The 18,548-nt window shown below is 40.2% G+C and overlaps 1 protein-coding gene across 1 annotated transcript; it reads left to right on the top strand.

Annotated features, from left to right (window-relative positions):
- Positions 1 to 14,861: 14,861 nt before the first annotated feature.
- LOC129078302 (prorelaxin-like) lies at positions 14,862 to 17,365 on the top strand. The gene is made up of 2 exons (XM_054583090.1): positions 14,862 to 15,063; positions 16,871 to 17,365. Exons 1-2 carry the CDS (start codon positions 14,862 to 14,864, stop codon positions 17,176 to 17,178), a joined length of 510 nt encoding a protein of 169 aa, XP_054439065.1. The 3' UTR covers positions 17,179 to 17,365.
- Positions 17,366 to 18,548: the final 1,183 nt, after the last annotated feature.

The following is an 18,548-nucleotide window of genomic DNA, read 5'->3' as shown; positions in this document are numbered from 1 at the left end:
TTACAAAATATATTTCCCTTTCTATAATACACATTTATTTTTTTACCATATTAATAACATATCCTTATATTACTGACATCAGTTCTTTATAAGACATTTAAAGTATTGCACAACCCATTTATGCTAAAGACTGGTTGATATATTTAGGAATTTTAATTTTAACAATTTTTCAGGATTGTATAAGTAATAAATTCATTGGTATTATTCCCAAAACCTTTCAGTGAGTTCTTGCTCTTTACCCTCTCTGACCTATCCTGATAATCAGAGAATGACAGAGTACTTCGTGCTCCTGGGCTTCCAGCATAAACATCTCTAGAATTCAATTTGATGGAATTAAGCTGGGAGGAGAGGTCACCTGGGAATAAGCTGAATGGATAGGGAAGTCATATCAAACATACTTCTCAACAGGTTATAACCTTCTATCACACACATCCCTACTAGCAGATGCCTAAATCATATAAAGTGGGAGAGGGGTGGTTATGGAGGAGATGGTATTAGGTTTGTCTGGTCTAGCTTTCCTGCTGCCTTGTTCACTCTGATTGCACATACTTTTTGCCATAGCAAAAGAGAAATATGCCAGAGAAGTATGTAATATTTTTGCATACTATCACCCAAAGATACTGTGCCATTAAGAGGCCTGTATGAGACAGTGGCCACTTAATTTGGAGGTTCAGATTCACAGACAATAAAAGAAACCAGATAAAAATAAGAATAACTGAATACTTAATTAAGAGAACACAAAGTGAAAGTAAGAATCAAGAGCATACATCACCAGACAGCAATTCACCAACACCTGAACATAGATGCTGGGGAATCCTGGAGACAGTGTTTGGGGTCCAAGTGGGAAAAGTTCCAAGCAAAGCATCCTCTTCTCAGGTGGGATTCCAAAGTTTCGCTTTGGGGCTATACTTAAATAGTGTTTAGACAAAGGTGGCTGCACACCAAGGGCCTTGCATGACTTAGTTACCTAGCAGGTCTTTCTGGGAGAAGGGCCCGTTCTCTCCAAAGGAACAGCCAAACATTAATAGGTTGAACGTTAACAGTACTAGTTTCCCAGGAAGAAGGGTCCATTCTCCCTGGGAAACAACATGTTAACATTCTGTTTTTACAATAAAGGTCATGGCTCAGGGATAAACAGGAAAGATTCTTTTTTTTTTTTTTTTTTTGCCCCCCTCCCCCTTCTCCCTCCCTCAATCCTTCCCCACTTTGGCTTTGTCCATGAGTCCGTGCTATATGTTCCTTGACTTGACCCTTCCCTTTCTTTTCCCCCGCTCACCCCTCTCTCCTTCCCTCTTGTCTCTGTTGGTTTCTTTTTTCTTTCAACGTTGCTGGTCTTATTTTCCTTGCATCTTTGTTTTGTTGGTTAGGTTCCGCTTATAGGTGAGATCATATGGTATTTGTCTTTCGCCCCCTGGCTTATTTCACTTAGCATAATGCTCTCTAGTTCCACCCATGCTGTCATGAAGTGTAGTAGTTCTTTTTTCCTTTCTGCTGCGTAGTATTCCATTGTGTAAATGTACCACAATTTTTTGATCCAATCATCTGCTGATGGGCACTTAGGTTGCTTTCAACACTTGGCTATTGTAAATTGTGCTGCTATGAACATTGGGGTGCAAAGGTTCTTTTGAATTGGTGTTTTGGGATTCTTAGGGTATAGTCCCAGCAGGGGAATCACTAGATCAAAAGGCAGTTCCATTTTCAGCTTTTTGAGGAAATTCCACACTGCTTTCCACAATGGCTGCACCAGTTTGCATTCCCACCAACAGTGGACTAGTGTTCACTGAGGGAGGGGTTGGCGGGAGGATTCCTAATGTTCCTTTAACCTGCCAATTCGGCCCTAGAATCTGATATGTTTATGGCATAGCTAGTTGACATCTTAGGGGTCATGGTCAAATACATTTTCCGTATCTGACAATACATGAAAATATATATCTAGAGCAAAAATATTATAATAATACATATTAAAATGGGATGAAATATTGCATTCCAATATTTAGATGCAGATACAGATTTAAACAAAAAATAATACCAATGATGATTAGTATCAGTTACAATAAGATGGGAAGCTTCAATGAACTTATTAGCAACAATATGTGTTTGTAGTCTATGTTGATTAAGTTGATTCTGATTTTCATCTAATAATTTTTGCATTAGTGTGGAATTTTTGTTTAGTTCTATCAAGGGGTGTGAATATATATACACAGATAGGAGGGGTAAAGACGTGGGTACCCAGGTGAGAGAAACATCATCCACTTGGAGAGGGAAAAGGTAAAAAATATCGCCCTGCCAGCAGAGAACCTCTAGGTGCTGCAGACACCTGGAGTATGGGGCTTCTGCACCCAGCATGGCCATCTCTATCTGATTATTGCTAACTAGGCACATATGCTGCACTTCTATTTCATACAATGCTGAATAATTGTTAATAGGAAATAAAGTAAGAATATGCAGACTGGAGGAATGTTGTAATAAGCAAGGTTCCATTTGTCTAGTTAAGCCATTACACATCAAACCTTGAGGGCTGGGAATACAATCTTAGAGATGATATATTTTGCAAATCTATGTATGTTCCAGTTAATTGGGACACAGCAAAAAAGTTTCTTTTTTTTTTAAATTTTATTTTAATTTATTTTTTCAAATACATTTGTCTCTGCAGAGGCAAAAAAGTTTCTTAGCACAAAAGCGAGTAGATGATATTGGCATAACATTTTAACATACTGAGGATTATAATAGTCTATTTCTCCTAGGCAGTAGGTTTCAGAACAGTTTACCTAACGACTTTGTAAACTTATCCAATGATCATAATATATCTTTGATGATAATGATATAATCTTTAAGTATATATTTCCATGCAGTAATGTCTTGGGAAAACATTTGGTGTCGTTCATTCTCCTTTTGGATTAAAGTATATACATTCTGGAGAGAGCAGATTGTCCAATTGAATAGTAAGGAAACATTGGTGTCTATTTTCAAAGCAGTTATAGAGGAACGGTTAAGCAACAGTAGAAATCTTTTATCATAACTCAGTTCCCTTTGGTGGGGAACAATGGTTGTGGGCATTCGTTGAGCATTTAAGGTTAAAGCTCAGGCTACATCTTGTCTGGCCCTTTGCAGCCTACTAGAAAGGGCTTCTAGGTCTAGAGTTTACTATTCCCGTTCCCGTCCCTGCACCTCCAAGGAGTAAATCATACTAGGCTCTCCTTTTCCTGTTGCAGGTCTTCAACATGGGGAAGATAATATTAAATCTTAGGATATATTTAGGAGCAGCATATGAAACATTCACGCAAAATCAAGGTGATCTTACTAACTGGTGGGGGGGGCATGATGGGTATGACTGGAAGAGGTTACATATGCATACTCAATATATGTGAGCCTATTTTGTATTTGGGTAGCATTGGTACAGAAAAGGAATTGTCCTGACATACTGATGGTTAAAGTCCCCTGCATTCTGTTTATATCTGAGCAATTTAAGGTAGGCTGAAGAAGGGCATTGCTATGGGTCGCAGGATTAGCTAAAGTGAGTGAACGTAAACAGCAGCTAGTATTAACATTTGCAGTTACATTCATTTGAATGGGTAAAGTTTCATTTAGGATGAGCCAGATAGGAGACGGGCTTTCCAACACTGAGCATCAGGACCCACAGTCCAAACACAATATAATGTTGGTGGGCTGGACAAGTAAAGTTGTCCTGTTATCATGTCTGGTTACCACCAATACGCTGAGAATGACTGATGCTAGTCCAAGAGAGCCACAGGTGCAATGTAGGACCAGCAAGGAGTGTTCCAAGTGTTCAGGCTTCAGCCATCCATATGATCCACCGCCCAAGGAGAAGCCCTGAAAGACACTCTTATTCCAGCAGGAACAACTTATTAGTGGGTAGAATTTCAATATTGTCTTGTCCTGTATAAGATAACTGCTATAGTATTGTTAGTTCCCTTAGCAACAACTTCTGTGGCCCTGGGCCTATTGTGGGGATGTTTCTTTATCCATACCTTAGCTTCAGTCTTCATATTGGTATACCTGAAGCCTCTCACTCTGGTGGTGGCATTAGGGGCTTGAGGAAGTTGTTGCCATTCCCCCTTGTGATAGGGGATAATGACTACTTGCGCTACCTGTTCCTGGGCTTGCAGTTGTACAGGTTGTGAGGATACATTATGCAATAGTACTTTTATTTCTCCCACATAGTCGGAATCAGTAACTTCAGCCATAATTTGTAATCCCTTCAAAGCTAGACTGGATCACAGGAGAATATGCCCAAAATGTCCTTTTGGGATTTGTATACCTAATCTTGTTGGGATAGTCTGAGTAGTATTAGAATTGATCCAGATCTCCTGCAGGGTGCGTAAATCACTTCCTGCTGATCCTAAAGTGTCCATATATGGATCCTGAGCATTAGGTTTGATCGCTCACCCTTTTAAGGTGGTAGGACATTGCTGGCTACAAATTTGCAAATTGGGAGACATCATTTGTGCCAAAAGTGTAGAATTGCCTAAAGGTCACTTATTCAATTGTTGCAAAGCAAGGAATGAGTGATCTTCCCGGTTTTTGTAAGAATTGTTTCCTAACTTTCTCAGCTTTTCTTTAAGGAAACCATTCATTCTTTCAATTAGGCCCACAGCCTATGGATAATAAGGAATGTGATATACCCACTCTATATTATGTTGCTGGCAATAGGTCTCAATTTCTTTTCTCTTAAAATGAGAACTGTTACCACTCTGAATTTGTAAAGGGGAACCATAATAAAGTGTAATTATGGAAAAGCTTTTGCATATATTTTCCTGAGTAGCGCATTGGTATGCATAGGAGACCAATACCCCTGAATAGGTGTCTACACAAGTCCTAAAAACTTTACTTGCTGTGCCAGCCCCTGTACTTTGGTGGGATTGATCTCCCAACCCTTTTCCTTCATATACTGAATAAGGGTCTGTAAAATTTGATGTACTACCTCTTGGGATTCTGCTTGAATCATAATGTCATCAATATGATGAGTAATCTGAACTATGGGAGGCAAAGGAAAGCTATCCAGGTGTTTGGCTACAATTCAATGGCAAATGGTGGAGCTGTGCAAATAACCCTGGGGCAACCGATTAAATGTATAATGTCTTCCCTGCCACATAAAGGCAAACTGGTCCCATTGTACTGGGTCAATGGGGATGTGAAAAAAGCATTCACTCAATCAATGACAGCATACCATTTCCCAGGGAATTCTTGTATCCTCTCAATTAAAGTTACAGTATCAGGTACTGCTGCTATAAGAGAAGGAGTGACTCTGTTAAGTTTTCGATAGTCTACTGTCATCCTCCAGGACCCACCTGATTTTTTCATGGGCCACACAGGGTTATTCCACTGGGAAGTAGTGGGAACTAAAACCCCAGCAGCTATATATTCTCAGATAGTGTTCTGAGTCTCTTCCTGCCCTCCCAGGATACGATACTGTTTTTGGGTTATAACTTTGGTTGGGGAAGGCAGTTACTGGAGTCATAGGCACCTTCCCTAAAAGTGCAGAAATGTGAAAAGCCTGTACAGCAAACTGATATTTTCCCTCTGGTAAATATAGGGTCATACCTCTCAAAATGTCAATTCCTATTATATATTCAGGAACAGGGACTATGACTATTGAGTAGTGTTTACAGGGCAACTGTCCAATTTTCTTTGAGAGGCTTGAGAGGGTGGGCTGGGCACCCATGAGTGCCAGAACCAGAGGGATATTGAAATGGCCAGTTGGATCCCCCTAAGGAGAACAGGGTCTGAATCATAAGCTGGGACCTCTAGCCTACAGCATCAAAACCCAAAAAAGCACACAGACAAAAGACAGCTGCGAAAAGCTTAGTGGTGCTCTCTGCCAGACACAGGTGGCTGGAGACGCAAAGATACATTTAAAGGGTCAAAGCAAAAATTTGCAGTGGCAGCCACCTTCCTTGGTTTCCGGGCAGAGGTGGGGGCAGAGTGAGCTGGAGCCTGAGGAAAGATTGGTGAGGAAAGCTTGGAGGAGAGAACTGATACAGTGACCAGTGGGATCCCGGTGATTACTTACCTCCCAATCCGCAGCTTCCATCTTGCTCAGGCATAAAGGACACAGTAGCCTCACCCTCTGGACACTCTGCCCTGGCCAGGAGTTGCACATAGGCCTGGGTGCTGAGTGCAGAGTGGCCAACACAGAAAGTGGAACCCTGGCTAAAGGGGACACAGAAACACTTGAGGAGAGACTAGAAACGGAAGCATTGGGGAGAGAACTGACCGAGTAGCCAGGGGGATAGCAGTGCTGACTCCTCCCCCACTCCTCAGCTTCCATCTTTCTCAGGCAGACCGCTCCCTTGAGTGGCAGCAGCTGGTAAGGACACAATAGCCCACCCTCAGGAGGTTATGCCCCACCCTGTGGTGCCTAAGCCTGACGGCTGAGGGCAGGGTGACTAGATTAACAGTGGCAGGAGACAGACACAGACAGTAGATTCCTGAAAGTCTCAGACTGCTGAAGGTCAGACGAAGTCAACATCTGACATCAGAGGCAGACCCAGAAGGAAAAGGAAAAAAAAAAAAAGGACCCATATACTACCATAGAATTTCACACCACAGTCATGAAATCAAGGCAGATCAATTTAAGAAGCAGAAGAAAAAAGAAGAATCTCACAAATAATGGGAAGGAAAAGAAACACTCCCCAAAACGAGGGGAAAGGAGGAATCCCCACATAACTAAATGAAATAGAAGTGAGTAAACTATCAGATACTGAATTCAAAACAATGGTTCTAAGGAAACACAAAGAGTTCAGCGAGTTCTAAGAGAATATGAGAAATACAGGGAAACTATGAGGAACTTGCCGCAAACTATGTCAACATGAAAAAGGACATAGAAACTATCAATAAGAGACAAGAGGAAATGAAGAATACAATTTCTGAATTGAAGAACATAGTAGAAGGAATCAAAAGCAGACTAGATGAAGCAGACGATCAATCAGCGAACTGGAGGACAAGGTAGAAAAAAGCTCCCAGAAAGAACAAGAAATGGAAAAAAGACTCAAAAAGAATGAAGAGGCATTGAGGGAAATGCAGGACAACCTGAAATGCAATAATATCTGCATAATAGGGATACCAGAAAGAGAAGAGGAGCAAGGGATAGAGAACCTGTTTGAAAAAGTAATGATGGAAAATTTCCCCAATTTGAGTACGGAAAAGGTCTCACAGGTCCAGGAAGCACAGAGGGCCTCATTCAAGACGAACCCAATGAGGCCCACTCAAAGACACATCATCATTAAAATGGCAAATATCAAAGACAAAGAAAGAATCCTAAAGGCAGAAAGGGAGAAACAGGTAGTAACATACAAGGGAGCCCTGATACGGCTAGCAGCTGACTTCTCAACTGAAACACTGCAAGTCAGAAGAGAAAGGCAAGAAATATTCCAAGTAATGAAAAGCAAAGGCCTACAACTAAAACTGCTTTACCCAGTGAGGCTCTCAATTAAAATGGAAGGTGAAATAAGGAGTTTCCCAGACAAAAGAAGGCTAAAAGAATATGTCTCCACCAAACAAGCACTACAAGATATGCTAAAGGGACTGTTTTGAGAAGATGAAGAAAAAGAGTGGGAAAGAGAAGAACACGGGTGCAAAGGGAAAAAATGAATAAGTACCTATCAATAATAACTTTAAATGTAAATGGACTAAATGACCCAATCAAAAGACACAGGATAGTGGAATGGAGAATCGATAAGAAAACATGGCCCACACATATGCTGCCTACAAGAGACCCACCTCAGAACAAAGGACCTACACAGACTGAGAGTAAAGGGATAGAAAAAAAATATTCCAAGCAAATGGACAGGAAAAAAGCAGGGATAGCAATACTCATTATATCAGACAAAATAGATTTCAAAACAAAGGCCATAAAAAGAGACCCAGAAGGACAGTTCATAATACTCAAAGAAAGAATCCATCAAGAAGACATAACCATTGTAAACCTGTATGAACCCAACTTAGGAGCATCCAAATACATAAGGAAAATCTTGGAGGACTTCAAGAAAGATATAGACAGCAACACACAGATAGTAAAGGATTTTAACACCCCACTGTCAAAAATGGATAGATCTTCCAAACAAAACATCAACAAAGATATTGTGGAACTGAACGATGCATTAGACCATGGACTTAACTGACATACATAGAACCTTTCATCCCAAAGAAGCAAAATACACATTCTTTTCAAATGCACATGGAATATTTTCAAAGATAGACTACATGGTAGGACACAAAACAAGCCTCCACAAATTCAAGAAAATTGAAATAATAACAAGCAGTTTCTTGGACCACAAAGGCTTGAAACTGGAAACCAACCTCAAAGAAAAACCTCCAAAACTTTCAAACTCATGGAGACTGAATAGGACACTATTAACCAATGAATGGATCAATAATGAGATAAGAGAAGAAAACAAAAAGTTTCTGGAAACAAATGAAAATGAACACACAAAAGTCCAAAACCTATGTGACACAGCAAAGGCGGTCCTGAGAGGGAAGTTCAAAGCAACAAAGGCCTACATAAAAAAGATAGAAATATTTCAAATAAATGACCTAACCCTTACAACTTCAAGAACTGGAGAAATAAAAACAAACATATCCCAGAGCAAGTAGAATGAAGGAAATAATCAAGATCAGAGCAGAACTGAATGGCATAGAGACTAAAAGAACAATTCAATGGATCAACCAATCCAGAAGCTGGTTCTTTGAAAAGATAAACAAAATTGACAATCCTTTAAGCAGACTCATCAAGTAAAAAAGGGAGAGGACCCAAATAAATAATATCAGAAATGAAAGAGGAGAAATAACAACTGATATCACAGAAATACAAAGGATTGTAAGAAACTACTATAAACAAATTATATGCCAAGAAATTTGAAAACTTCCATGAAATGGACAAATTTCTAGAAAAGTATAACCTTCCAACACTGAATGAAGAAGAAGCAGAAAGCCTGAACAGAACAATAGTAGCTGGTGAAATTGAAGCAGTAATCAAGAAACTCCCAGCACACACAAGCCCTGGACCAGACAGTTTCACAGGAGAATTTTACAAAACATTTAAGGAAGAGCTAACCCCTGTCCTTCTCAGACTATTCCAACAAATCCAAGAAGAGGGAAGACTCCCAACTCTTTTTATGAGGCCAGCATCATCCTAATTTCAAAAATAGATAAAGACACAACAAAGAAAGAAAACTACAGGCCAATATTGCTAATGAACATACACTCTAAAATCCTCAACAAAATATTGGCCAACTGAATCCAGCAATATATTAAAAAGATTATCCATCATAATCCAGTGGGATTCACCCCAGGAATTCAAGGATGGTTCAATATACATAAATCAATAAATGTAATACATCACATAAACAAAAGGAAAGACAAAAACCACATGATCATCTCGACAGATGCAGAAAAAGCATTCGATTAGGTACAGCACCCATTTATAATAAAAACACTCAGCAAAACAGAATAAAGAAGGCATGCCTCAACATAATAAAGGACATATATGAAACACCTACAGCCCACATCATACTCAATGGGAAAAAAACTAAAAGCTTTCCCACTAAGATCAGGAACATGACAAGGATGTCCGCTTTCACCACTTCTATTCAACATAGTATTGGAAGTCCTAGCCACAGCAGTCAGACAAGAAAAATAAAAGGCATGCAAATTGGAAAGGAGGAAGTAAAACTATCATTGTTTGCAGATGACATGATAGTGTACATAGAAAACCCTGTAGACTCCATCAAAAACTATTTGACCTAATAAGTGAATTTGGCAAAACAGTGGGATACAAAGCCAATATTCAGAAATCGAAGGCATTTTTGTACACCAGCAATGAAATACCAGAAGCAGAAATCAGAGAAAAAAATCCCATTTGCTATAGCAGCAAGAAAAATAAAGTACCTAGGAATAAATTTAACCAAGGAGGTAAAAGACCTCTACAGAAAACTATACAACACTGAAGAAAGAAATTAAGGGAGACACAAATAAATGGAAGCATATACCATGCTCATGGATTGGAAGAATTAATATCATCAAAATGTCCATACTACCCAAAGCAATTTATAGATTTGATGCAATGCCTATTAAAATACCAATGACATATTTCACAGACATAGAACAGACATTTCAAAGATTTATGTGGGACCATAGCAACCCCGAATAGCTGCACCAATTTTGAGAAAGAAAAATAAAGCAGGAAGGATCACAATACCTGACATCAAACTATATTACAAGGCCGCTGTAACCAAAACAGTCTGGTACTGGCACAAAAACAGACACACATATCAGTGGAACAGAATAGAAAGCCCAGAAATAAATCCATGTCTCTATGGTCAATTAAATATTTGACAAAGGGGGCATAAGATGAACTGGAGTAAAAATAGCCTCTTCAACAAAAGGTGTTGGGAGAGCTGGATAGCTACATGAAAAAAATTGAAATTTGATCACCAACTGATACCATACACAAAAATAAACTCAAGATGGAGAAAAGACTTAAATATAAGTCGCAACACCATAAAAGTCCTAGAGGAGAACATAGGCAGGAAACTCTCAGATATTCCACACAGCAATATTTTCACCCGTATGTCCCCTAAAGCAAGGGACATAAAGGAAAGAATAAACAAGTGGGACCTCATCAAAATAAGAAGCTTCTGCATGGCTAAAGAAAACATCAGCAAAATGAAAAGGGAGCCAACCGTGTGGGAAATATATTTGCTAATGATATATCAGATAGAGGTTTGATCTCCAAAATACATAAAAAACTCACACGACTCCACTCTAAGACAAACAGCCCAATTAAAAAATGGGCAAAGGACCTGGGCAGACGCTTCTCCAAGGAAGATATACAGAGGGCCCAAAGGCATATGAAAGGATGCTCAGCATCACTAGCCATCAGAGAAGAGCGAATTAAAACCACAATGAGATACCACTTCACACAGGTCAGAATGGCCATCATAAACAAATCAACAAACAAGTATTGGCGAGGCTGTGGAGAAAAGGGAACCCTAGTACACTGTTGGTGGGAATGCAGACTGGTGCAGCCATTGTGGAAAACACTTTGGAATTCCCTCAAAAAACTAAAAATGGAACTGCCTTTTTCCCTGTGATTCCATTGCTGGATTATACCCTAAGAATCCCAAAACGCCAATTCAAAAGAACCTATGCACCCCAATGTTCATAGCAGCACAATTTACAATAGCCAAATTTTGGAAGCAACCTAAGTGCCCGTCAGTAAATGAGTGGATCAAAAAACAATGGTACATTTACACAATGGAATACTATAGAGCAAAAAGAAAGAGGTATTACCCTTTGCCACAGCATGGATGGAACTAGAGAGCGTTATGCTAAGTGAAATAGGCCAGGAGGTGAAAGACAAACACCATATGATCTCATCTATAAGTGGAACCTAACTGTAACGGGGCACAGCCAGGGTGCCCCCCAAAGGGTATTTGTAATGGGGTCCAGAGATTGGGGTGTCCAAGAAAAATATATTCTCCCCACCCCAGGGATGGAAGCCTTGAGCAGGGCCATTGAGAATCAGTTTGCATGTCAGTAACAGGATAGCTTCATTCCTCAGATGCCAAAAGGGTTAATTTGCATATCACCAAAGCTAATCAGGAAGGTTTAAAAGACTTAATGCAGAATGTAGCTGGGAGAGGAGAGACAGGGGCCTGCAGGAGAGAACAAGGGACACAGTCTCTGGGAAACAGTGTGAAGTCCACGTGGGAAGAAAGAGGGGATAAAGGACTCTTGCTGGCAGGCCATGAACAGGTGCACCACGGTTATGGATTAGGAGCTGGATATCGCAGCGACGCAGCAGATGGTGCTGAGACCCGTGAGAGGCCTGCCTAGCTGAGTCCCGGACTTCCCTTCTTTTTCTTCTGAAGGATGGTACCCCTGACTGGCCTAACTGGGCAAAGTGGAGGAAGGCAGGATGATGTGTGTGCTGGTGATTGTTTTAAAGGGATTTTGAGGTTTAAGGGTGACCTTTAGCCATTAATCAAACCTGTATAACTTTTGAATAAATAGTTCCTTTCCTTTTCACCAAACTCTGCCATTCAGAGCCATAATTCCAAGGGCGGCAGGCAAAGGACCTACAACTGAGGGACCTGGGGGAAGGAGGTGTTTTGGTAATAGCATCTGGGCACACACCCCTCCCCACCAAGGGTCCATTTGTTTGGTAACAAATAGAATCAAGAAGGAAGGGGGGGCGGGGGAAGGGAAAGGAAAGGTCAAGTCAAGGAACATGTATAAAGGACGCATGGACAAAGCCAAAGTGGGAAAGGATTGAGGGAGGCAGGGGAAAATGGTGGCAGGAAGATGGAGACAAATGTATTTGAACAATAAAAAAAATTTTTAAACATAGAAGGCTGTATGAAAATTACTGATATTCTTAGTGTACTTTTTGAAACAATATATAACTTAATATATTATACTGATCCCACATCCATTGCTAAAACTATGTAATCTTTGTAATTCTGTAATTTCCAGAGTATACTAAGGGAAGATTTCACAATCAAATGCTTGAGTTTGAAATGTGAACAAAAGAAAGATTCCAATTGCATATATGTCGCACTGTGTGGCGGCTATAGGGACGCACTGCCGCGGTGGAGCTCCGCAGAGAGCGCAGTGCTCCCTGAAACCTGAAGGAAACCAACTGGGGCCAGCTGAGGGGGGAGCAGGGCTCTGAAACCCCCAGAGCCCATCCTGGGGTTGTCACGGATGAGGGGGATAAAACACAAAACGTCGCAAACACTTCTCTGTTTGCCGGGAGAGCCAAGAGGGGCTCTTCCCTCTCACTGGATAAGGCCATGGTGCAGCGCTCTAGTGGGGATGGCCGAGGCACATCCCCCTAGTAGGGAAGTCCGTCTAGCGGGGAAGCCCCGTTGCCCTTTGTTCCAAGGCTTTCATTGAAAATCTTATCAGTGAGGTAGGTAACAAGAATGCATACGTTATCTCATTACATTAGCATATTAAGGTTCACAGAGAATAGATACCTTTAAGAAAACAAGTGACAGGAATTCACTGATACACATGGGTCAGAGAAGATATTAGAATCAACAGTAGAGACTATAGATAAGGGGGAAGTAGACTTAAAGGTGCTTAAAGATATAGGATAAAAAGTGTAAATAAAGTAAATGTCTTAACAATACCAGGTAAGGGGTGTAAACAAAGGTCCTATGCAGCAAGAGCTGACCAGAGATCTGAGGGAGGAACAGAGCACACTCTAAAGAATTTACCTCTAGGCCTGATTACTCCGGGACCGCCAGATCTGATTTAGGGCGTGTTTTTCCTGTAGTGTTTCAAGCCAGAGCCAGGCCAGGGGAGGTCACCAAGGGATAAGGAGACCGCTTCTCGGCTATAATGAGGACTGGCCGTGTCCAAGCCAAGCCGAGAGGTGCAGGGGCCTTTTTGCCCCTTCTCCGTGTCCCCCAATTTCTTATCTGCTGCCAATATCGGCCAATACCAGTCTTAGGTCGTACACCTCAGCGCGAGGTAACTTACCTGTCATTGGCCATTGACCATCCATGGCAAAGCAGGGGGTGGGGACAGGCCAAATCTCCTCAGGAGCCTGTTTCTCCAAGGCCTTCTGATTTTTCCAACCTTGGGGCCCTCCAGCCTGTTGGCAGGATTACAGCTTCTGAAACCAGGCCGGGCATTTCCCAACACATACATATATTTTACATACCAACGTGTATCCTACTTTTAAAAAGAAAATCTTTGGTTATGTTTTTGCTACACCTGGAAAGAAACATGTATTTTGAAACTGGCTTAAGAGCTACACATGATTCCCTGGTCATATATTTAATGATTGTTCTATATCCAACTATTTGTTTTTTCCTACCAAACCCTCTTTTATCTAATATGCTATCCAGAGAATGTTTCTAACAAAATAAAATAAAAATGCTTTTATCGTTGAAAAAAATTACCTCACCATATACAGCAAACACAGAATGTAGTAAAAAAAAAAAATCACCATGACTTTTGTGCTGTAATGTGCTACCAAAATATTCTCTGGAATTGTGGGGTTCCATTGCTTTTTTTCCTTTTCTTTTCTGGGAGGGGTGTGTGTGTGTGTTCTTCAGTCTCTAGATATAGAATACAATCTCAAATTAAACTTCAAGAAACTGGTTACTATCAAACTACCTCCCAGAGGAGTTGAGGGAAAATTAGTGGAGAAAGTGCAAGCAAACTTAGATATTGTAAAAGCCTAAAGTGAGGCATTAATTTTGATGTTTCTACTGTAATTTAGATAAAAATTCATCAGCTTTCCCTCTCTTATCAACAATTTATCATTTCATCCATTATATTTTTATGGATTGATATACCACATACTATACTAATTACTCTATAATCGTATTTAGGTTAGGTTATGCATCACATGTTCATTCTGGAAAACTCTAGGTTGTGAGAATATGAATGATTTCTATTTTATTTTTGTTGAGAAAATTCAGTGTAAGGGCCAGCCTAGCTTTATAATAAAGGAAAAACTTCAAATATTGACTAACTACATAGTATACAAAATGGCTTGAAAATAAGGAAAGAGAAAAACTACAACTGTAAGAAAGCCAAGAACAGAAAGATGAGCCAATAAAGGAAAGGTTGGAAGAACAAATTAGAGCTGGGGGACAGGGGTGCCAGGGGTGGACTGAAAGGAAGTGGGTGGGGAAAGGGGTGGAGCTGGACCAATGACTCAAGGTCTAGGTGGTAGCCCAAGGGCTAGATAAAAGCTTAGTGCAACCAAGGGAAAGCAGCCTGAAGTCTAGGACTGGCACACAGGCAGAGGCTGATAGAAAGCAGCAGCTGCAGTCTCTAAACAAAGGCTGAAGTGCCCAGAACAGGAGAGTAGGACCAGCATGCTGCGTCTGTTCTTGTTCCACCTGCTAGGAAGTTCGCTTCTATTGAGCCAACTTCCCAGAGAGATCCAAGGCCTGAAAGAGGAAATTTTTATTAAGTGCAACCGTGAATTAGTCCGTTTCTTCATCAAGGTCTGTGGCAGTCACGTCTGGGCAGAGGGTATGAGGAAGCCCCATAACACGAGATCTGAACCATCTGCAGGTAAGAGCTGCTGGTCCCTAAAAGTCTGGGCTATTCCCATGTAACTTGCTTTTCTAGTAAGGGTCTCACTGGGAATCTCATCAGAGCAAGGGAGAGCCGTGGGAATAGTCTCATCTGAGAGGCATTTGGTACCCTTCACCTCTTGGCAGCCAGGGTGACTCAGTAGGGAGAAGGAAGAAGCCATAGAGGAGATAATGCTGCCCAAAGACCCATAAGGGGGAGGGAGAACTGGGGTTGGACGTTAGCCCAAGGTCTGTGGGCTGGACAGCGGCAGGGCTGGTGGTTGGAGCAACTGTACAGGGCATCTTGAGAGGACAGATGGAAGTGAGTATGAGCTGATTATCAAGTGAGTCGGGCAGAACTCAAGAGACCTCCCATAGGGTCCCAGAGTGGTAGGAATGGAGGATTTTGGATTTAACAACTCTCTTCCTTTGTAAAAATAAGAAGCTGGGCCATGGCCCATTGCATTGAAAACCTCCTCTTTTGTTTTAATTATATATTTGTTTGTAAACTGCACCAAAGGGAAGAGCCTAGCTCCCACAGCTTTGAACGGTGTCTTGAAGTTCATTTGTGAGAGAAGGGATTGGAAAGAAAGATAAGGGCCTGGTCACCTTCAGGAGAAACTGAGAGGGACCCTTAGTTAAAGGAAGTTTGCCCTTCAGATAAATACAGCTAAACTACTGATTTAGCTGAAGGATCACCTCCCAAAATTCAGGTTTGTATATTAATGTGCTAGTAGGTCAAGAGACTGAGACACTGATTTCTGGAGAAAAAGGTTTATTCGATTTGACTGTCAGGAGAGGATGGGAGAGAAAGATCTCTCAAATCCATCTCTCCCTAAATACAAAAGTAGGGAGTTTTTATGTAGTCAGGGAGTAAGGGAGGGAGAGTTCCAGAGAACTGAATGAGAAGTCTGTGTTTCTTTAGTCACAGATGATACTTTTTCCTATCAGACTCCTGGGAATCAGCAGCTAGTCACAGATACCTTGAAGACATATTTTCCTTCTGCGAAATTAACACATAAATTCTCCAGTGACCCTGAAGTTATCTCATGCTTGACAAAGAGATAGTACATCAGCAACTTATGAGTGTATACTCATGAAAACAAAAGGAATTGAGCAGGAAAAGTCATTAACATGTGAACAAAGGCCTGATTAAGAATTACATTATTTAATTCCAGCTGACAAAAATACTAGGGCCATTAAAATAACAAGGGGCTCGGTTACAATTTGGAGTAAATACTCTGTAGAAAAGAAGTTGTTAAATAGTAGATGTATGAGGGAGTCAAAGACTGGTATCACCTACCTAAGAGATGAGAGCTGTTGAAAATTCTGCCTTTTTAGCTTTATCTTGAAATAGTAATTTTCCACCATGAAACATTTGATAGTTTAAAATAATTCATATACTCTTCAAGAGTTATTATTATAACTCAGGGGTTACTTAGTAATGGAAGAAAATACTCAGGTAAGAAGAATTAACATATGGTCAAACTGAGTGTTTCTGATGACCAAGATGACTTCAAATATGTCAGGTAGCATCAAAGGGCTTTGATGAAAGCATTAAGGAGCTATAAGGAGAGGTAACAGATGGTCCAAGTGGAATAAAGCACGACAACCTTGGTAATGTTGTACTTTAAGGTGCCCAACTACAATAAAACAAATTGTTTACGTATCAGGATACCTGCTGATTGTTTTGATATTTAATTTTATCGCAGCAATGCTTTCCTTTATGTCTATGCAAAATTTTATCATTTTCCTGATGTTCATTGATATGAATAATTTCCCCTCCCCCTCTTTTTTAAACTTAGAAATCATCCCATTTTCTACCACCGAAAATGCAGAATACTTAAATACAATAATGGAATTCACTCTTTCTTCACCACGGAAACTGAAGACAACATTGGCTAAGAAGCATCAGGCTGCATCAGAGAATACAAATCGTAACTTCAAAGAACTTCAGGAAAATACTATTGGAGCAGGAGACAAAAGTCTTTCAGAATTAAAAAACATACGCTTAGTTAAACATTTACTAAAAAAGAGAGACCTCTCTTCCCTAATATCTACCAAATGTTGTTCTGTAGGCTGTACCAAGAGAGAAGTGGCCCAATTCTGCTGAGATGAAGCTAGTTGTGTATTTCATCTAATGTTCGCATGTATTCTCAATGGCATATTCACAGATGCCTTCATCACTCCACTGATTATTAGAATAAGAAATTATTATTAGTGTTTGGCTTTCTAATTTTGTAAGAAGGTATTCCTAGCATTACTGCAGTTTCTGCTAATAAATACTTTAATCCTAAAAAGTGTTTTTGTCTTTTTAATTAATAGTACAATTATATTAATTGCTTTTTAATGCTGATAACCTAAAATGGCAATAAAAATCTTCATCATTTCAAATGCACAATAACTCAACTTAAAATGTTTAACTAGACAGCGAAACACTGTCTTTCATTAGTTAGAAGGGATGTCTACTTTTGAAATCCGTATTTGATAAGTTATGATCTGTCACCTACTTTTCCCTCCAGACCTAATATCCAAATGTTCTTTCACTACTTAATATTAAATTTTCATTTCTGCCTGTGCATCACCTCTCCAGAGAGGTCCACAAAGTGGGGGCCAGGGGCTCGCAAAAGCCCTGGTTTCTCTGGCAAGAAGGAACATACTCCTTTTTGTCTAAAGAAACATGCCAGCTTTTTCAGCCTCTGGGCTCTGTGTGCAGCGTTCCTCTTTCAAATACTCAAAAGACTAATCAACGGGAATGGTGGCAACAGGGAGCAAGTGTCCTGTGCTCTGGACTTAAAACCAGCCTTTTCCCTCGAGGGCCCAGTACTGGTTGGGGCATTAGGTTGGCTAACTACGGCATTTTCCCCAATTTTTTGGATTCTCCTGGATTTAGGGGAAGTTTGGGGGGAGGAGAGGACATGTAGGAAAGGAAGAAAAAAGTAGCCCAAATGAAATAGGTAGCAGAGTCTGGTGGGGAAGGAAAATTAAAAATAATTTAGCGTACGCAATGCTTAACATTCAAAGAATTAACACATATCCTTCTCAAACTATTTCAAAATATTCAAGAAAAGAGAAAACTCCCAATCTCTTTTTATGAGGCCAGCATTATTCAAATTCTGAAGCCAGATAAAGATACTGCAAAGAAAGAAAATGATGGGTCAATATCCATAAAAAATATAAATACAAAAATCCTCAACAAAATATTAGCAAACTAGATCCACGAATATGTCAAAAAGATCATACACCATTATCAAGTGGGATTTATTCTAGGGGTGCAAGGTGGATACACTATCTGCAAATCAATAAATGTGATACACCACATAAACAAAATGAAGGATAAAAACCACATGATCAAATCAATAGATGCAGAAAAAGCATTTGATAAAATCCAGCACCCATTATGATACAAACTCTCAGCAGAGTGAGAAAAGAGGGAGCATATCTCAAAGTAATAAAGGTCACATAAGAGAAACTCACATCCAA

The sequence above is a fragment of the Pteronotus mesoamericanus genome, unplaced genomic scaffold (genome assembly GCF_021234165.1).
Source record: "Pteronotus mesoamericanus isolate MK-2021 breed Mesoamerican mustached bat unplaced genomic scaffold, CSHL_Meso_final contig_73, whole genome shotgun sequence".
Classification (NCBI taxonomy): Eukaryota; Metazoa; Chordata; class Mammalia; order Chiroptera; family Mormoopidae; genus Pteronotus; species Pteronotus mesoamericanus.
Note: the sequence above shows the minus strand (reverse complement) of the source record. Positions and strands in the feature narration are given on the sequence as shown.